The following is a 20,974-nucleotide window of genomic DNA, read 5'->3' as shown; positions in this document are numbered from 1 at the left end:
GAACCCCTTCACTGATTGCACAAGAAAATCATCAATGCCGAGTCACTGAAGCTACTCGATCAAGTCTTTTATTAAAGCCAACTTAGTTGCATTATTAGCCTACAAGCATTGAACTAGAGAGATAGAGAGAGAATAACAATGGGAGAGTCTGCAACCAGACTGCATCAGGATCTCTGGCTAACCTTGCCTCCTGTCAGCTTTGCTGACTCAAACAACATGTGATTGATGAGTCCCCGAGCAGCACTGCCAAATACCAGTATCAGAGAATGTTGAGTCATTCCAAACTTTTCAAATACATGATCTCAAGCAGCTGTATGTGTGCTTGTGTGAAACATCATCTTTTGCAGTAAAATGCCTCAACGAACAAGTTTTACATCTGATCTAAGAGCTTGGGGAGAAAAAAAAGAAAACTCACTCATCTTTAAGCTTCTGAATCTTCTCAGGGTCTGTCTCATTCATGTGTTTCTTAAATTGTTGCCTCACCATACCAACCACTAGCTCAGTGTTGTGTTGCTGCAAGACACAAACGTGTAAACATATCAAAGTTCACTTCCTAAATCTCCTCCACTCCAGGATATCTATAATCCTAACAGAAAGGCATAAATCTCTTTCTCGATGAATCAAAACACAAATGATGATAATATCAATCTCAACCTTTTCTGCTTGCATCACATCAATACATATTTCAGCTTCAATCAAACTGCATTCGGGTATAACTACCTCAAGTGGGTCAAGAGAATCGACTCAAAAAGGTATAGATAGACACGAGCTCTGGGTGAAGACACAAAGACAAAGCATCCTGACTCTAAATGAAAATCTCTCTACGTTTTTCTCTGAATTACTAGGTTACTAAAAGTAAAAACATGTGAAGATAAAGAACAGTGATAAATCTTTATCCGAACATTATACAACAACCAAGAATGGCAATCAAACCAAACACAATCCCATCGAAAGCAACAGAGATTCTGAGTCTGACAAAGCAGGTTCATATCCAAAGCTCAGAGAAACAATTTAGTTATAAACCTCACCTGCTTACCAATAAATTTAGCTCTACGAAGACATTCTCGGTACAACTGCCAATAGACAAATAGATCAGTGAAATAGCATCAAGGAACGAAAAAACAAATCATAAGTTTAATGTGAACATTGATACTGACCCTAACCACATTGTTAGCGAGTTCAGGAGGCAGAGAAGTTTGCAAAGACGGCATTTTCACAGGAGATCTCGAGCTTCTTCAATTATAGTTTCTTTTCCTATAACGTAGAACACAAGATCAATCAGAAGAGACGATGAAATACACAGAAACCAAAAACCCTAAACCCTAAAGCTGCAGTCACTGGAGAAGAGCAAAGCTTAGTCTTTCTAGTCCACACCTCAAATAGAGTTGATCGAGAAGGCAGAGAGATTGAATTAAAGAGAAGAAATATATGAAATCAATTTTCAAACATTTCAAACCAAACAGAGACCGAGAGGGAGAGAACAACAAATAGATCCACTTACCTGAGAGAGACGGAGAGAAGCAACGGTGACCAGCTGCCCAGCTTCCGATTTTCAGATTCTGAGGTAAAGCATACTAAATAAACGGCGTCGTTTTAGAGTTTATTTTTACAAACAGCCCAATAAGTAGTGGCCCATTTATATTTTTCAAGTTAAATATTCTTAGCAATCTCATCCGTCCATTGTTTGCGTTACCAACCGTAGATTTTATCGTCCCAGAGAGAAATAAATAATATCCTACGTGGATAATAGCTTCAGACTCTAGTAGCAATTTCCCGCCAAAATCATAATTAAGATCCTAGCCTAGATATAGATGCAACATTGAGAACTGGAATCGTCTCTCCTTCCTTTATTTCGAAAAACCCTAATTCTCTCTCCGTACCGTTCGTCTCCCCCAAACAAGGTTGCTATGGACGATGCTGATCTCGCCTCCGGCTCCAGCTCAGGTTCTTATTTCTTCTCCAGAGAGCTAAAGTCTGATTCTTTCTATGGATTTTATCCCAATTTCTAGGGTTTACTCTGATCTCTGTCCCTTTCGTTAGTTAACTTTACAATGTTGTGTCTGTGAATCTACCTCTCTGTATCTTTTTCGGTTATATGGATTGAATTTACAGTCTCTATGTCTTAACACTATTGCATCATTGGTGATTTTTTAGATATGAAGAGGAAACAAAAGCTGGATGATTCTGTAGATGATGGGGCTCTGGAGGAGGAGAAACGTCGTTATAGATCTATGGCTAAGGTTGCTATTGGTTATGGGATTAATCCTTCTGTCGAGAACTCGGTCATTACTGAAATGGTGCATACCGTGTGCCCGGATTTTTCTCTCGATACTTCTAAACTCAAGACCGCTGTTCTGGAGATGCACGAAGAAGGTAAAGACAAGGTCAAGAAAATGCTCAAGGATGGACAAGGGAAATTAACACTCTGTTATGAATGGTTTTGGACAAGTGATGACATTGATGGACCTATTTTGAACGCGGATTTCATCGGTATTAGCGCTTATTTCGCTGATGAAAACTGGAAGATGAAGAAATGGATCTTGGGGTATCATCCTCGTGAGTCATTGCGTGTGAAGGACATTTATGTTGATTCTATTAAGAATGTTATTCTGGATTATGAGATTGAGAGCAAGGTCTCGACTCTTCTAATGCCTAACTATGGTGATCTTGGTGTTGAAGCGTTTGATGCTTTTAGAAAATGGATAGAAGAGAAAGGGAAAAATCCGATCGACTCTCGTGTGTTCCTCATCTATTGCTGCTCTGACATTTTCCGGTTAATGGTTGATGATATGTTTAAGGACATAAACATATGGCTGATGGAACGTGTTCGGATGTTGGTTGGTTGGGGAAGAATGGTACCGACCAATTGGGATGTCACGTTGTATAATCTGCAAAAAGCTGTTGATATGGAAGCCAAGAATGTATTTGAAGAGGAAGAAGATTACCAGGATTATGAACAACCATCTGATGAAGAATGGATCAAGATTAAAACTTTTTGCAAACTCGCGGGTTGCATTTATAAAGTTGCAAAGGAGCTTTTTGACGGAGAGTATCCAACATCTAATGTCTACTTCCACCTTCTTGCAGAGCTAAAAGTCATGCTAAACGAAGAGCTCAAGAACGGTGATAATGATTACTTCCTCTGCAAAGCCAAGGAGATATTGGAGAGGTTTGATAAGTACTGGAATGATATGTTCCTGGTTTTGGCAACTGCTTCTGTTTTAGACCCTCGGTTCAAGATGAAGTATCTTGAGTTTTACTGTTCAAAGAATGAAGTTAGCAATGAAGGTTTAAAAGCTGAAACTGTTGTGGACTATTTACGCGGTCTATATGCTCGCTATGCAGCTAGTGATATCAGTCCACTACCAAAATGTCCCGATGCTTCGATGAACCCAAATTCCAGTGGTTTGTTTAAATATTTGTTCGACGAAGAAGATGAAGAAGAAGAGGAGGAGAAGAAACCTGATGGATACAAGGATTTTGTTTTGTTTCAAGAATTTCTCAAGTTTGAAGGATCTTCAAGGGAGTTTCAAGAATCAGAACTTGATTCATATCTCAAGGAACCAGTTATGGAGTGGAAAAAGGACTTCAATGCATTGGAATGGTGGAGAGAAGAGAACTCAAAGTACCCGATCCTCTCCAGAGTAGCTCGTGACATTCTCTCCATTCCGATCTCTCGTGGAACATCGCACCGTGCTTATGTTGCTGACAAGAGAGAGTGTCCTGATTTTATCGTCTCCATGGAGGCCAAACTTGTGAACGCCATGATGTGCTGCGAGAGCTGGCCACGACTTTGATATGGCCATTTTGGTAAGAACATTAAATGCTAGGGCCTTCATGAAAACTCAATAACTCTGTTTATCAGTAACTAGTATTGATGTGTGAAGTTTCTTGACCAAACCTTGTTTCTGGTCACCAAAGTAAAGGTTCGAACCTGAATTTCATGTTGTGTTTCCTTGATGTTATTCTTTATCCTTTCAGGTACTTTAATTTTGTGGAATGGCTCCTCGCAGTGACTTCTCTGTCCTTTGTCTCGAAGACTATTTTGAAAGATTTGATTAGATCAAACTTGTTATCGTTGTTTTTGGTATTTTTGTCTTATTGGATTGATGACCTCTGAGCTCTAATCAAAAATCACATGTTAGTCGATCAGTCATGATCATTTATTGGTTTTTGATATTATTTGTCAACAATTCATCTAAAATATTACTATTGTTTTTGGTAAAGATCAAAAACAGAAAATACAGTATTAACGTTTATCCGTTTAATAATATACATACTAATGTAATAACATGAGCATAAGTTTTCAGAATAATGACTGTTACAGGGTTCAAAATTTTGTATAGAAATTAAATAAGCAGGTATTCAAATACCAATCTGAATTCTTGACCTTGAGCTACACATATTTTGCAAAAAGCTCACTGGAGAAAAAAAACTCATAATAAAACGCGGTCGTTTCTTAACCTATGAACCTAGAAAAACGATATTGGGCTAAAAGTAATAAAAGCCCAATAAGAAACAATATAGGTATCTTCCTAATTTCCCATTTGCCGTCTTTCTTCGTCGAGAGAGTGAAGTCAGAAACCACGAGATGATGACGATGATTTCCGATCTTCCATACGATTTGTTATCGGAAATACTCTCTAGGCTTCCGATCAAGTCTCTACCGAAACTGAAAACCACTTGCAAGCGATGGTACGGTTTATTCTAAGATCCGGATTTCGTCGAGAAGAAGTTGGGTAAAGCAGCAAGTGAGATGGTGTTTCTGATGAATCATGAGGTTTATTCGATTAGCGTAGAAATCCATGGAATTCCAAAAGGCCGTTGGGCATCCATGGGGTTTACAGGTACACTCACCATACCCGAAGATTCAGATTTGGAAATATTTCGAATCCATCACTTGGACGGTTTATTATTATGCGCCACAATGGACTGTAGACTCGTAGTTTGGAATCCCTGTACTGGTCAAATCACATGGATCAAACCTAGAATTTGTTACAATAGTGATGATATATATGCTCTAGGATGTGGTAACAACAAATCATCTTCTTTAGATAGCTACAAAATCTTGAGGTGTTGCGATGACAATCACGAAATGCCTGAGTCTGAAATCTATGATTTTAGTTCTAGTTCATGGAGGGGTCTTGATGGCGTCACTGCAAATTGCTTCATAGAATGTAATGGTGTGACTTTGAAGGAAAGTGCTTACTGGTATGCTTCAGATGAAAAAGAAACCCCCACGGGTAAATTCATACTCAGGTTTGATTTCGCAACGGAGACATTTGCACGTCTATGTCTGCCCCTTACCTTTCAGAGGGATCATGATAATAAGAGTGTGCTTGTGGCTGTTGTTGGAGAAGAGAAACTTGCTTTGTTACAGCAGTTCGACCATAGGGTTCATAGTTTGAAATATTCTAAGATGAAGATATGGGTGACCGATACTAAGATCGGTGAGGCCAAAGACTTGTCGTGGAGCAACTTTTTAGTTGTGGATCTTGCTGACGATAATCTACCGAGTGTAACAAGTTTCCTGTTGGACGAGGAGAAAAGAGTGGCTGTGTGTTCTGATGCAGTGTGTTCTGATCCAGACACGGAAGATGAAGATAGGAGCAGAATCTACATTGTTGGAGAAGATGTAGATAAATTCGTCTATGAAGACGTTTCAACAGAAACATGGCCCAATCAGCCATTTCTCGTCAATTATATTCCAAATCTGGTTCACATTGAGAAAGATGCACCCATAGTCGAAGTGCAAAAGAAAAGGAAACGGCAAGAGGTTAGTCAAATGAATTACCTTATTTTTTTTCTTGCTTTTCCTTTTGGTCATGTTCCTTTCAACGAGATTAGTCAATCATTGTAGGGGTTGTTTCTATTTAGCTGATAGAACTTATCTTTGTTTCTCTTGTTTGCTTTTGAAATTGGAATGATGGTGATCTAATGAACTTACTCAAATAATTTCTGTTGAGATTGGATGATTATTGAGAATAGCAGAGCATTGCCCATATATAGAGAGAAACTAAACTAAAGCATATAAGCCTCCATAATTCATACCATGTTCCTTAGTCTTACAATATAATGCTTACCATAGCAATCAGCCCATAACGATAGTGTTCTTGTCATGCAAACCTGAGAGCTATAGATTACAATTTACACATATAGAGCTATAGATTACAATTTACACATATATATCTTTATTGTATTTGGTTTCTGGTTAGAGTTATCTTTAACTGGACCCGTGTGTGTGTGTGATGTTATACAGGCACGGCGAACCTGGCAGTTGACAAAAGTTGTAAGAAGAGTTTGAACAGATCAACCTGACAGTGTGTGCTCATGAAGAAAACGAAGTAAAACTTAAATCAAAAACAGATTCAAATCTTGCGGTGTGACTTCTCTTCTCTATCATTTTATATCAATAGACTATTTTATGAGTATCAATTAGATGACTTGATATTATTAGTTTTGGGGACTCTAAATCAAATCAAAATCAAATTTAGTCGATGGATCTTGATTAGTTAATTTCATTACTATTGGTTTTGAGATTACTTGTCAGTAGTTTATTGTTTTTGGACTGATCAGAATATACACGAATATAATAGCCTGAACATAAGTCTTCATATAATAATTACTATTACAAATTCAAATGTGGAAATTAGCAGCCACTAAAATACCAAATTAATTTGGCCCAGAGAATGAAACGTTGTCGTTTCGTCGTAACTTACAAACCAAGAAAAACGAAACTGGGCTTATAATAATAAAAGCCCAATATATATCTTCATAACCGTCGAGAGCTGAGATGAGAAATGACGAAAAAGGACGATGATGAAGATTCCCAATCTTCCAGACGATTTGGAATCGGAAATACTCTGCAGGGTTCCGGCGAAGTCTCTAACGAAACTGAAAACTACTTGTAAAAGATGGCACGCTTTGTTCAGAGATCCGAGATTCGTGAAGCAGAACTTGGGTAAATCAGCGAGGGAAGTGATGTTACTGATGAATCATAGGGTTCACTCAATTAGCGTCAATCGCCATGGAATTCACGACGGAGTTGATGCATCTATGGAGTTCTCAGGTAAACTCATCAGGCTAAGCGATTCGAAAGATGTCAAAGTATCTACAATCTTTCAGTGCGAGGGTTTGGTATTATGCATCAGCAGCACCACAAATGGGAACAATAGACTTGTTGTTTGGAACCCATGTACGGGTCAAACAAGGTGTATCAAACCTAGAACGTGTTACAGGCGTGATGATAGCTATGCTCTTGGATACGTAAACAGCAAATTTTCTTGCCATAGCTACAAAATCTTGAGGCTTTGCCGTTATTACAACGATCAGAAACTCCGGGTTGCTGTGTTTGAAATCTATGATTTTGGATCTGATTCTTGGAGGGTTCTTGATGATGATATGATTTGGGGCATATTTTCTGCTGGCGTTTCTTTGAATGGAGATACTTTTTGGATTGGTGGAGACAAAGAAACTGGTTTTTTCTTGATGTATTTCGATTTCACAACAGAGAGATTTGGGCGTTTTCCTCTTCCGTATCAGAGTTTCGATTATGAAGATATCGCGGTTCTATCACTTGTTAGGGAAGAAAAACTCTCCTTGTTGAATCAGAATCTTCATAGAAATTCATCAGAGATGAAGATATGGGTGACCAATAAGTTTGATGAGGCCAAAGACTTGTCATGGAGCCAGTTCCTAGTAGTGGATTTTGATAAATTTACGTTACCATATGTGAACAGCGTGATAAGTTTCTTCTTGGACGAGGAGAGTAAAGTGGCAGTGTGTTGTTATACAGACATGGAAGATGAAGAAAGGACCAAAATCTACATTGTTGGAGTGGATCTTTATAAAGAAGTCTATAAAGAGGTTACAAAGGGATCAATTCTCAACTGGCCATGTTTCGTCAGTTATGCTCCAAATTTGGTTCACATTCAGAAAACCTCACCCAAAGGCAAAAAGAAAATGAGAGAAAAGGAGGTAACTCAAATGAATCACCTTAGTTTTTTCCTTGTGGTCATGTTTCTTTGAACGAGATTAGTCAAACTTTGTTCCTCTTAATTCTTTGCTTTTGAATTTGGATTGGTGATCTAATGACCTTACTCAAATAATTTCTATTTGGATTGTGGATGTTGATTGAGAATAACAGAGCATTTCCCATATAGAGAAACTAAACTAAAGGATTGTGGATGTTGATTCATACCCTGTTATTTAGTCTTACAATATAATGCTTACATAGCACATAAGGATAGTGTTCTTGTCATGCAAACCAGAGAGCTTTTTATATGTATATATCGTTACGGTATATGGTCTCGGGTTAGAATTCTCTTTAACTGTATCTCTTTATGTGTGCTATGTTTTACAGGCACGGACGGGAGGCAAACTTGGCAAGAAGCCTTAACGCAATCTGACGCGAAACTCAAATCCAACGCATATCCAAATTATGTGGTGGAGTAAAGGAAGATTGAATCACTTCAACATATGTTAGAGATTTACAAGGCTTACTTTGGTTATGAGGGTAAAGCAAACACAATTATTTTGTAGTTCATTTGACTTTGAGGATCGGATAAATTCCCTAATAGATATCAGATTAACGCAAAAGGAATATAGTGAAAACACCCACATTCACCGCATGTGGAATTTGCTTTTAAGGTTTCTTACAGAATGACAGAGATCACAATGCTTGAATGAAGTTTCTACAGAATTCCAAAAATCTTATCTGAGAAGTTTGAAATCTGTTTCTTGTAGCAGAAATATTCCTTGACTGTGAAGAATCCACAGTGCACTTCCTCGAGTAATTTCGGAACATTGGTCAATCCCAGTGAAATCATGCATTGCAAACTCCGTAACGAAGAGAAATTGAAAGAGAATTCAACAAACGCAAATAAAAAATCAAATGAAATTTGAGAAACCAAACGCGAAAAAAACCCCTAAACTTGATTAGCAAGAAACCTGGACATGAGAAAGTAGACTTTGAAGTTTTAACAGAAATTCATAATCTTACTATGATAATAGAGAAATTTTGGAGACCATCCTCCTTACACTGTCTCACGTTTCCTTCGAGAGGCTTTTCTCTAAATGCAAGTGCAACTATTATTAGTGCAGTCTTATGCTAATTGACTATTATACCCTCTCTTCTCTATTTATACCAATTGTTAAACCCTAATTTCTATTTGCAGTCCTGTCTCTTTCTTCATAAGGAGGTCAGACGAGAAATCACAAGAGATAAATAAACAATGATGTTTGCTGATCTTCCAAGTGAAGTAGAATCTTAAATACTCTCTAGGGTTCCTGCCACATCTCTAAAAGAATTGCAAACTACTGGCAAACAATGGTACACTTTATTTAGAGATCCAAGATTTGTCAAGAAGAACTTGATTATTTGTTTCATACATTCCGATGGCGTGAGACGTTGTTAAGAAATTTCTGAGAGGAACCTGAGTAATCAAGAAATTGTTATAATCTATATATACATTTTTGAATGACTTTTAGCAAATAAATCCTGGAGTTGAACCTTATTTACGGATGAATACCATTGGCATTAATTATTTAAATTTGAAAAATATTACTTAAAGATATTACCAATACGATTTCGAGAATCATAAATTCATATCTTCTTTAATTTTCTGAGTCATTAATGTGATAATCTTTAGGAAATATTTCTCTGTAAAAAAAAAATCCACATTAATGAAGGCATTAAAATCGACACTAACAATTAAATTATTTAGATGTTCAATTATTTTAAGATTCTTATATCTTATTTGATATTTTTTTTTAATATCTCATTCTTTAATTACTGCGTTTAGAATTTATTGGTTGTTACCTATTTTTTGGTGAAATTTATTGGTTGTTACTTAATAAGTAATTATGGTGCGTTTATTTTAGTTAATATCTAATTTAAAGGATTTGTTTTCTTTTATTATTAATAAATGAATAACATGTATAGAAATAAAAGATTTTTTTTGCGACTCCATAATAAAAATATTAAACTCTTATTTTCTACATTTCTTACACATAATATCCTCTTATTCAATAACAAAAAATATATATTACATATTTTTAAAAATATTTATAATATTTAAATTATATAAAAAATTTGTAATATTAATATTATTTCAACTCTATACAAATTTAATATATATGTATATATATTTTATGGGAACCATTTAAAAGAAATTTTTAAATTGACTTGAATTATATAGCTTTTAAATAAAAGTATTATTAAAAAGAAAAATAACTAAATAATGTTTAATTTCACGGGACGGGTAATATGATGGGATGGGTTTGGGTTGATATTTATAAAAGATCGTATACCACGGGTGAAATCCTAAAATTAACAATCAAAATAATCTATCAAACAAATTACATTTTGATTTTTTTAAGAAAATATAGCTCCGCGGTGTACCGCGGGTTAAAATCTAGTTTGTTGTAAATTCCACCTAAATTTCACTTAAAACCATGTAATTTAGGTATTTGTATTTTTAACTAGGAAAATTGTCTAACCACAACTCACTAAAAATCCAATACTTAATTTTGTTCCCAATAACAATTAATGGATTTAGATAATTTTAATAACTCCCTTACTTTAAGTTTCTTATTTGCTTATTTTCACTTTAATCTAAAACTAACTAAAATCCTTGATTCAATAATCATGATAAGATAAATTTGTCTCATTTGTCTAATAGGAAAACATATATATAAATAGTTTCTCTTCTTCTATATAATATATTGATCATAACAAATCTAACCTTAATTAAAGTCATAATAAAGATATAGTTTCTCTTCTCTTATAGTCATTTACAATCTAATACAATGTTTTCAATAACAGTGGATTTTAAAATACAAATCAATAGTTCAATCAATGACACTGGATTTTTTTTAAAAAAAATCCATGATTGAGTAACAGAAAATTTGTTATTATAAAATCACTTTTGGATACACCATCTTAATTTTTTTTCTTTGTCTTTTCCTTTTTGAGGAGCTTTTGTCTATGCCGTATTTGCGCATGCACTATTATATAGCCTCTCTATTTATACCAGTTGTTAAAATGTGAAAATTCTAATTTCGGTTTGCAATCCCGTCGCTTTCTTCCTTGGGAGGTCAGACAAGAATCACAAGAGATAAACAAACAATGATGTTTGCTGATCTTCCAAGTGATTTAGAATCTGAAATACTCTCTAGGGTTCCTGCCACATCTCTAAAAGAATTGCAAACTACTTGCAAACGATGGTACACTTTATTTAGAGATCCAAGATTCGTCAAGAAGAACTTGGGTAAAGCAAAGCAGCAACACATGTGATCTTTAATGATCTTCGGGGTTATCCAGTGACAGAGATGAATACTCTGATCCATAGCATCAATCTCCGTGGAATCCAAAACAGCTTTGATTCATCCATTGGGGTCGATGTTAAACTTTACGAGCTAAAGGATCCAGAACATGATAAGATACGTTGTATTATCTCTCACTGTGATGGTTTATTATTGTGCACTACCAAGGACAATAATAGTAGAGTCGTGGTTTGGAACCCTTGTACTGGTCAAACCAGGTGGATCCAATCCAATATGCTCATGAACAGTTATGTTCTAGGATATGTAAACAACAGCAACATTAACAAATCTTGCCGTAGTTACAAAATCTTGGCTTATGACTATCTTCTCACCTCCCTAGCTTATTCTCTTGCTAAGTTTGAGATCTATGAGTTCAACTCTGATTCATGGAGAATTCTTGATGAGATCTCTCCTGATTGTTTCAGACGTTCCGATGGCGTGACTTTGAAGGGAAATGCTTATTGGTTTGGTTCAAATCTAGAAAGCAAATCCATACTCAAGTTTGATTTCACAACAGAGAGATTCGGACGTCTATCGCTTCCTTTTCAGAATAATTATCGAAGTGTGTTTCTATCAGTTGTTAGAGAAGAGAAACTTGCCTTGATACAACAGAGGCTTGATACAGATTCATTAAAGATGAATATATGGGTGACCAAAACTAAGATCGATGAGGACAAAGACTTGTCTTGGAGCAACTTCTTAGTAGTGGATTTTGGTAGATTTCCGTTAACAAGTGAGACGTTGAGTTACATGAGTTTCTTGGTGGACGAGGAGAATTAAATGGTCGTGTGTTCTTCAGAGATTAGTCACATTGAAAAGAAGATTAGAATTTACTTTGCTAAAGAGGGTATACAAGTTCATCAAAAGATTGCACGGAAACCCAAAGGTTGTTGTCCATTTCTCGTCAGCTATGTTCCAAGTTTGGTTCAAATTCAGTGAGGTAATTTAAGTAATCCTGCATGCAGAGGAAAACAGGTTATTAATCAATTCAATGACCTAGTATTTTTTTCTAGTGATTCCTAAAATATGGTTGATTCTGTTTAGTTGATAAACAGAGTAGCTTAATTTTTTCTTTGCTTTTTTCCATTATTTTATTCTTATGTATCATTCTTTACCTTTGAAATTACATTTTGGTGATCTTTCTCAAATACGTTGTTGATCAGTTGATGGCGGCTGCTTAGTGAGAATGTGAGATATCAATCCTCGGTAACTTTTTCATAAAGACAGCATGTGTAAGCATATGAATACCGAAAACAAAACAGTAAAAAGAGTATAAGAAGGTTGGTGAAAATATGATTTCATTGCAACTTGTAAAGCTCCCTATGTTTCAAATCGCTTTATTGAAGTCTCTCAACGCCCTAAAGTTGTGACATTGTAATTGGATCTCTAACACAAATATCTATATATCTGTACTATCAATATATGTTCATGTTGTTTCATGAATTACATAGACTTTCTTTTGTTCAATAAAAAAAAAAAGGAATTATGGGTGACCAATAAGAATGAGACGAATCATTGGTATGTATTGATGATATACGCATGTACCTAAACAACTTCATCAAGAGATTGCACACGGACCAGCGGATTATTGGCCACTTTTCGTCAGTTAGGTTCCAAGTTTGGTTCATATACATGATACAAAAGAAAAGGTGATTAGTCAATTTAGTTACCTAGTATATTTTTAAACGAGATTAGTGAATTATTAAAACAAAGATGATTCTGTTTAAGTAATAAACATAGTAGCTGAATTCTCCTTTACTTTTGATATTTGATGTTGGTGATCTTACTCAAATACATTGTATGTGACTGCTTAAGTGCTTAGTAAGTTGTCTATCATCGTCAACTTTTTCATAAATATGTTTTCGTATATACAGAAAAGAAAAGTAGAAAGCTAAGAAGGTTAGTGAAAATGAGATAAATCATGGTATTGTTGTTTGTAATTGCACAAGAAAGCAGAATACAAAACACTTTTGAACGACGATTAGCAACAAGTAAAAATTTATCAAGTAGAAACGTCGTATCTTTCGAATTAGAGTTCTACGTTATGAGTACTAGCAAATGCAAGAAGTAAGGATGTATATGCAGGGTTATCGATAAAACTAAAAGAGTTGCTCTGGTTTTATTGTTTTGGAATCTTCATGCCTAAACCCAAATCGAAATCAAACTAAACCAAAGTTAAACCAAGAATCAGAATATCTAAAATACACTAAATTTTATTAAAACTGAAACATTTTTGTTGTCGGAAACCGAACTAGACCTAACACCTACCTAAACTGAACCGAAAACTCATAAATTCGAACGGATCCTAAATTTTCTGCCTGAAATACTTGAACCCAAAAAAAAAACTGATCCACACCCACCTAAAAATCTAAATATCTACATTTAATCTATTAGAAAATGACCCACGCGTTGCATGGTTTAGTAATATATATATTATGTTTTTATAGAAGTCAAATATTTATTATCATAATAGTTGAAGATAGTTCTAAATATTGAAAATTTGCCTAATATCTATGTTGTATTTTATTTGAAAAATATATATTTGATATTTTATATTTGTATAATCTAATGTTTAGATGCACTTTAAAATATCTATGAAATTATTATTATTATTTGTTTTTCAAAGCAATTACACATCCAACACTTAAATAAAGGTGAGTTCATTTTCATCTATAATACTATCATTGTGATTTCAGACCACTCTTTAGCCTATCGGTTTTTTTAACAAATTTTATAAATAGATTTATTTATTTATAAAATTCTTGGTTGCTATGTATTTATGTATAGTATGATGTTAAAATTCCAAAAACAAAATTATATAAACCAACAAAAAAAAAAATTGACATATATAAGGCTTCCTTAAAAGGCCTTATCAAGTGATGGCCCATAATAACTATTAACAGTTAACAGTAGAAACGAAACGTCCTATTTCACTATCTCGATAACTAAACCCATTGAGAGAAAAAGAAGTCAATAACAAAACGCCACGTAGTACATTAATAGCTTCAGCACTGTTCCCGCCTAAAATCATTACTATGTAGCAAAAGCAAATCGTCTCCCTCTTCTTCCCCAAATCCGAAACCCTAACATTTCTCTCCGCAAACACAGCAACGCTTCTATGGAAGATGGTGATCGCTCCTCGGGTTCAGGTCAAATTTCATTACTCTTGACCCTTAATTTCTAGGGTTTCTTCTTCGTTTACAGTTTCTGAATCTGTATATGGATCTACCGATTTTAGTTTTTTTACTACCTTTGTGTTATAAATTTCCTCTGATCTGAAATTCTGAATTCATAATGAGATCTTGATAATCTTGCATCATCTGCATTTTCTAGATGCGAAGAAGAAACAAAAACTGGAAGATTCTGAGGTGATTGTGGTGGATACTCGGATTCCTTCACAGGCAGAGAAAGAGAAAAAATGTCTGAGAGGTTTAGCAGAGTTACTCATACATATTGCTCGTATGAGTCTTCACTCCTTTATGCAGCATTTGGGCCCGTTTTTGCCTTTTGGTGTTTCTCAACTCGAGAAAGAAGTTCTCAAGATCCACAAAGAACGTGAAGACAAGGTCAAGAAATTTCTCAAAGGTTTTGAAGGGAAACTAAGCATCTCTTATGATCTGTTGACTTATGATGATGAATATAACAATGGACTTGTTTGGCACAAGGATTTCGTTTGTATCAGTGTCCATTTTGTTGATCATACGTCCAAGGTCGGGAAATGGATCTTGGGGTACTATCCTATCGAGTATGTACGCGGTGATAAAGTTCTGTTTGCAGAATCAAGAATGTTCTTGTGGATTATGAGATTGAGAACAAGGTCTCTGCTCTTCTAGTGTCTAATTACGGTGATCTTGGTCATGAGGAGTTTGATTGTTTAAGAAAATTGATAGAAAAGAGAGAGAAGAATCCGATTGATACTTGTTTCTTCCGCATCTACTGCTGCGCTGATCTTTTTCGGTTAATGGCTGGTGATGTGTTTGGCGATATGGACGGGCTACTAGAGGAGATCAGGGTGTTGGTTGGTTGGGGGAAAATGACATCAACCAACTGGAACGTCTCTTTGTGTAATCTTCAAGAAGCTTTAGATATGGAGGATAAGAAAGTATTTGCTGAGGATGAGTATTACCAGGAATATGACCTACCATGTGATGAAGACTGGATAATGATTCGAACTTTTTGCAAACTTGCTGGTTGCATTTATAAAGTGGCAAAGGAACTTTTTGAGGGAGAGTATTTGACATCTAATGTCTACTTCCACCTTCTTGCGGAGCTGAAGTATATGTTGAACCAAGAGCTTGCGAATGCTGATAATGATCACTTCCTCTGCAAAGCTAATGAGATATTGGAGAGGTTTGATAAATACATGAATGATATGTTCCTGGTTTTGGCATCTGCTTCTGTTTTAGACCCTCGATTCAAGATAAAGTATCTTGAGTTTTACTGCTCAAAGAATGAAGTTGATGATGAAGGTGCAAAAGCTGAAACTGTTTTGGACTACTTACGCAATCTATATGCTCACTATGCAGCTAGTAGTATCCCTCCAGAAACAGAATGCTTGGATGCTACAGTTGACTCAATTTTCTATAGCTCAGAAGAAGAAGAAGAAGAAAAAGAAAGTGAAGAAGAGGAAAGTGATGAAGAATGTGAGGAAGAAGAAGGTGAAGAAGAACATAAGGACAAGGAAGAGAAGAAGCCTGATGCATACGAGGATTTTGCTTTATTTCAAGAGTTTCTCAAGTTTGAAGGATCTTCAAGAGAGTTTGGTGAATCAGAACTCGGTTCCTATCTCAAAGAGCCGGTTATGAAGTGGAACAAAGACTTCAAAGCACTGGAATGGTGGAAAGAAGAAAGCCAAAAGTATCCAATTCTCTCCCAAGTAGCTCGTGACATTCTCTCCATACCAATCTCACGCGCCACTTCGTATGATGCTTATGTTGCTGACAGAAGGGAGTGTCCTGAATTTGTTGTCTCCATGAAAGCCGAACTTGTGAACGCCATGATGTGCAGCAAAAGCTGGTCACGACTTTGATCTGCCAAGATTTGTAACAACAAGAAAATGCTTTGGCCTTGGTGTTAAACTCATATTTCTGTTCCTTGTTTCATTTAGTCCGTTTTCCATTTCTGCATCAGTAACATTGAGAAACCTTGTTTTAGTTAAAATCAAAACTCTCTGGTCCACACTGTCCACTTTAGATTAGATGCGACGTTTCCTTTGAAGTTTCTTTGATCAAAGTTTCTAGACACTCTTCTCATATTTAAATTTCCGATGTTGGAAACCTATATTCGTTACTATGGTAATATTGGGATTGTGTGGCGATTTAAAGAAACTTAACATAAAATATGTTGTGTTTAAATGGAAATTGAAATTAGTCTTAATTTATTAGAATGTCACATTATTTTCATATTTGGTATCTTGGGTTGTTGTTAGGCAAAGTTTAAGATTTTTCCTTTCACAGAATCGAAGCATACTAAATCGAAATAATCTCATCCGTCCTCTCCATTCATTATCGACCGTCCGATCCACCGCCTCGATAATTAATCCCTAAAAAGGAAATGAAAAGATCCAATAACAAGAAGCCACGTGTACATTATTAGCTCTAGCAGCATTCCCGCCGAAATGATAAACCCTAAATAAGATCCTTGAAAATCGGAACCGTCACTTCCTTCTTTAAAACAAAAGAAAAAAAGAAAACCCTAATCCTCTCTCCGTACACTTCTTCTCCTCCAAACTGCTAGAACGTTGCTATGGACAATGGTGGCTTCTCTTCAGGTTCTAATTTCTTCTGCTCTTTTTCATTTCAGTGTCACCGGAAAAAGGTTTTGTCTGACCCTGATATATAGATCTAATTTCTAGGGTTTGTTCTGTTCCGATCTGTTTTTTATGAATCGACCCGTATGTCTTATATGTAGTGATTCTGTTATGGGTTTGAGAGTGTGTATCGATATACTAATATGGTTCATTTTTTTAGATATGAGGAAGAAACTAAAGTTGGACGATTCTGTTGTTGTTGATGAGGAGAAAGAAGCTCATAACGTTATTGCCAAGTAGTTCATTGCTACTGATGTTAATCCTAATACCATTAGAGCATGAATATCGGTTGGTTCTTAACTTTATATCTTAGCATTAATAAAATGATTTTTGTGAGTTAAGAAGAGAAAGACAATATCTTAAGAAAAAGGAGGTCCAACGGTTAAGAAGAAAGATAGTATCTTAGGGAAAAAATTCAAATTTATACAAAACAATATCTTTAACTACAAGCAATCATACATCAAAGTCATACAAGTCCTAAACCCAACCTGAAAACTCATTTGTACCATTTCTCTCTTACGATGATACTCATTCATCTGCCAAGTCCCAAAGTCATTCATTTTGTCCAAACAAACCTGAAAAACATATTTGAAACTCATTAAACTGTCCAAACCAATCAAAACTATACACAATCTAAAACAAACAAGATTTACTCATTCAGTGATTCAATATAAGCACCTAATCTAAATTATGTAAAATCAGAAGTTCAATGATATAAGAAAGAGAAAGGACAATTGTTTCAATATCTCCACCTAATCTAAAACAAACAAGATTTACTCATTCAATGATTAAATATCTTCACATATATTAAAACAAACAAGTTCATACAAGAATTACCTTACATGAGCTGTTACTCCATATGTCTGCTTGTTCTCCAATTGACCTCGCCAAAAACAGAGAAACAGATCAATAAGCCTCATCAAAAAACACTATCTGCGACATTTATCTATTTCAAGCAAAACACATTTCAAAAACGTATCAAACAGATCAATTTCATGGTTCAAAACAACATTATCTGCGATGTTAAACGGAAACAAACAGATCAATTACGAATTCCCAATCTTTTAACAACATCATATGAACCCTAATTTTTTTAAAAAAAAACTTGATGCTAACAAAATCCAACCCCAATTTGGTATGAAAACGACATGCAAACATCAGAGAACACTAATTTTGATACAGTCAATTCCCAATTGTGAAAAACCCTAATTTTTGAAGCATATTTAAAACCCTAATTTTCGATCTACAAGTGAAATCAGGGAGTTTCGTACCATTTATCCTGCAGATGATGATACAGACCAGATCAAAAATGCAATCTCCACTCAATTAACCTCTCAGTTTGACGGAGGAAGCCGAATGACAGAGATTTCTCCGGTGAAAGTTTCGAGAATTGAGGGGAGAGTGAGACGACATCGAAGAGTGAAGATAACGACTGCTCAAACACGAAATTCATGCCAAGTGCTACTCTCAATTCGACAGAATAAGACCATGAGAGCTGAAATCGTCGGCGTTTCTCGACAAAAAGAAAGAGAGAGATGTGAAATTGCGAAGAGAGAAGAAAGAAAACACTGGGCATTGGCGACACGTGTGCTTCGTAACATAAGAAATATATGTTAGTTCTGTTGTTGTTGATGAGGAGAAAGAAGCTCATAACGCTATGGCCAAGTGGTTCATTGCTACTGATGTTAATCCTAATACCATTAGGACCCGTTCCTTTGCAAAGTTTATGAGCTTCCTCGACCCCAAGTATCCTCCTAGTGTTTCTAAAGTCGAGAATGAAGTTTTTGAGATCTACGAGGAATGTAAAGACAAGGCTAAGAAATTTTTCAAGGGTTTTCAAGGACAATTAACCCTCTCTTATGAATGGATGATGCTTGGGAATGGCTGGGGGTCTAGGGACCACATTAAAGGCCCTGTTTTGCATGAGGATTTCGTCTGTTTGACCGCTCATTTCGTCGATGATTACTGGAAGGTCAAGAAAAGGATCTTGGGGTACAATAACACTACTGACCAGGAATTACCTGAGGAAGATGTTTATGTTTACTCTTTTAAGAACGCTGTTCAGGATTTTGAGATTGAGAATAAGCTCTCTACTCTTCTACTGCCTAACAGTGAGGGTTTTGATGAAGAAACCTTAGATCCTTTCAGGAAATGGATAGAGGAGAGAGGGAACAATCAGTTCAATCCTCGGGTTTTGCTACTCTATTGTTGCTCTGATCTTTTCCGGTTAATGGTTGATGATGTGTTGAGTGAATTAAGCTCGTCCCTGCTGGAGGATTTGCGTATGTTGGTTGGATGGGGAAGATGTTCAGCAACCAACTGGAACGTCACGTTGTTTCATCTGCAACAAGCTGTAGACTTGAAGTCTGAGGATGCATTCTCGAAGGATGAGATTTACGATGATTATGACAAACCGTCTGATGAAGAGTGGATTAAGATTCAAACTTTTTGCAAACTCACTGATTGCATCTATAAAGTGGCAAAGGAGCTTTTCGAAGGAGAGTATTCGACATCTAACGTCTTCTTCCACCTTCTTGCAGAGCTGAAGGTAATGTTGAATCAAGAGCTTGTGAATGCTGATAGCGATTACTTTCTCAGCAAAGCTAAGCAGATATTGGAGAGGTTTGATAAGTATTGGAACAATATGTTTCTGGTTTTGGCAACTGCATCTGTATTAGACCCTAGGTTCAAGATGAAGTATCTTGAGTTTTACTGCTCAAAGAAGGAAGTCAATGTTGAAGGTTCAAAAGCTACAACTGTTTTGGACTATTTACGCAATCTGTATGCTCGCTATGCAGCTAGCGATATCTGTCAGAAACCAATATGCTCGGTTGCTTCAATTGACTCTGAAGAAGAAGACGAAGAAGAAGAAGACGAATATGATGACGATGAAGGAGAAGAAGAAGATGATGAAGATGAAGGAGAAGAAGAAGAAGGTAAAGAAGAAGAACATAAGGACAAGAAAGAGAAGAAGCCTGATGCATACGAGAATTTTGTTTTGTTTCAAGAATATCTCAAGTTTGAAGGATCTCCAGGAGAGCTTCAAGAATCAGAGCTTGATTCCTACCTCAAAGAGCCAGTTATGGGGTGGAACAAAGACTTCAAAGCATTGGAATGGTGGAGAGAAGAGAGCCAAAAGTATCCAATCCTCTCCCGAGTAGCACGTGACATTCTCTCAATTCCAATCTCACGTGCTACTTCGTACGATGCTTATGTTGTGGAGAGAAGAGAGCCCCCTGAGTTTGTTGTCTCCATGAAATCCAAAGTTGCTAACGCCATGATGTGCAGCAAGAAGTGGTTGAGAGTTTGACGATAAAGACAATAATCGACGATCCTTTTTTTTTCACTAGTAAGAACTTAAAATGCTTTTGTGGCCTTATGAAACTCAATATCTCTGCTTTCCGTTTTAGTACTTTGGTTTCCCATTTGATTTCTATATCATTAAACATGTTTCTTTCAATGATTTTTTCTGTTAAGTTAAAATGAAATCTCTCACTGTTTCTGTTAATTTAAGATGGATATAGTAAAACAGTAATAGTTAATATTTTGCCCTTCTTAGTAGTTAAAAACTTGGAAGTCCTTTACCATGATCTGCACACATTCATATCTCAGCATACATTAGAAAGCTTATATGATGTCATTATACAGATGAATGCATCTATATATGATCAAAATTTGAGAGATAATGATAAGTCCAAAACTGCATTTGATGCTTGAAAAGTCTCTGATACCTACTGGAAAGTCCATGAGCCTGTTCGCAGCCTGAACGTGTTTTCCTTAATGATGGTTACAGACTTACAGTATATGGTGTTGAGAAATTAAAACGGGCCGAAAAGGCCA

General features: G+C 35.8%; 6 protein-coding genes and 1 long non-coding RNA gene across 8 annotated transcripts; 5 read left to right on the top strand and 2 right to left on the bottom strand.

The window, feature by feature from the left end:
- Positions 1-12: 12 nt before the first annotated feature.
- Positions 13-1,287, bottom strand: LOC9321266. Its single transcript, XM_002883009.2, has 4 exons — positions 1,158-1,287; positions 1,029-1,073; positions 416-513; positions 13-243 (listed from the first exon to the last, which is right to left on the bottom strand). Exons 1-4 carry the CDS (start codon positions 1,209-1,211, stop codon positions 165-167), a joined length of 276 nt encoding a protein of 91 aa, XP_002883055.1. The 5' UTR covers positions 1,212-1,287; the 3' UTR covers positions 13-164.
- Positions 1,288-1,566: 279 nt separating this feature from the next.
- LOC110230455 (zinc finger BED domain-containing protein RICESLEEPER 1-like) lies at positions 1,567-4,177 on the top strand. 2 transcript variants are annotated; one of them, XR_002333558.1, is made up of 3 exons: positions 1,567-1,944; positions 2,155-3,926; positions 3,982-4,177. XR_002333558.1 is itself a non-coding variant. In XM_021033469.1 (3 exons), the coding sequence occupies exons 1-2, from the start codon at positions 1,908-1,910 to the stop codon at positions 3,795-3,797; spliced, it is 1,680 nt and encodes a 559-aa protein (XP_020889128.1). In that variant the 5' UTR covers positions 1,568-1,907; the 3' UTR covers positions 3,798-3,810; positions 3,982-4,177. The 2 variants fall into 2 exon arrangements, 1 of the variants encoding a protein (XP_020889128.1); XM_021033469.1 differs by having other exon boundaries at positions 1,568-1,944; positions 2,155-3,810.
- A 360-nt stretch (positions 4,178-4,537) lies between these two features.
- On the top strand, positions 4,538-6,602 carry LOC9321265 (putative F-box/kelch-repeat protein At3g17280). Its single transcript, XM_021033499.1, is given in 2 exon segments — positions 4,538-5,776; positions 6,260-6,602. Coding segments are annotated over 2 exon segments (1,230 nt in total). The 5' UTR covers positions 4,538-4,591; the 3' UTR covers positions 6,305-6,602.
- Positions 6,603-6,766: 164 nt separating this feature from the next.
- LOC9321264 (putative F-box/kelch-repeat protein At3g17540) lies at positions 6,767-8,689 on the top strand. The gene is made up of 2 exons (XM_021033501.1): positions 6,767-7,977; positions 8,363-8,689. The coding sequence occupies exons 1-2, from the start codon at positions 6,817-6,819 to the stop codon at positions 8,396-8,398; spliced, it is 1,197 nt and encodes a 398-aa protein (XP_020889160.1). The 5' UTR covers positions 6,767-6,816; the 3' UTR covers positions 8,399-8,689.
- Positions 8,690-10,980: 2,291 nt separating this feature from the next.
- On the top strand, positions 10,981-12,381 carry LOC9321263 (putative F-box protein At3g17265). Its single transcript, XM_021033517.1, is given in 2 exon segments — positions 10,981-11,275; positions 11,278-12,381. Coding segments are annotated over 2 exon segments (1,134 nt in total). The 5' UTR covers positions 10,981-11,128; the 3' UTR covers positions 12,265-12,381.
- A 5,112-nt stretch (positions 12,382-17,493) lies between these two features.
- On the bottom strand, positions 17,494-18,720 carry LOC110230469. The gene is made up of 2 exons (XR_002333577.1): positions 17,972-18,720; positions 17,494-17,709 (listed from the first exon to the last, which is right to left on the bottom strand). It is a non-coding gene; the product is annotated as an uncharacterized LOC110230469 (long non-coding RNA).
- Positions 18,721-18,791: 71 nt separating this feature from the next.
- LOC110229887 (zinc finger BED domain-containing protein RICESLEEPER 3-like) lies at positions 18,792-20,444 on the top strand. Its single transcript, XM_021030994.1, has 2 exons — positions 18,792-19,964; positions 20,154-20,444. The coding sequence occupies exons 1-2, from the start codon at positions 18,792-18,794 to the stop codon at positions 20,442-20,444; spliced, it is 1,464 nt and encodes a 487-aa protein (XP_020886653.1).
- The last annotated feature ends 530 nt before the right edge of the window (positions 20,445-20,974 follow it).

Source organism: Arabidopsis lyrata (genome assembly GCF_000004255.2).
Source record: "Arabidopsis lyrata subsp. lyrata unplaced genomic scaffold ARALYscaffold_3, whole genome shotgun sequence".
NCBI classification, from domain to species: domain Eukaryota; kingdom Viridiplantae; phylum Streptophyta; class Magnoliopsida; order Brassicales; family Brassicaceae; genus Arabidopsis; species Arabidopsis lyrata.
This window is presented reverse-complemented; position numbering and strand designations above follow the sequence as displayed.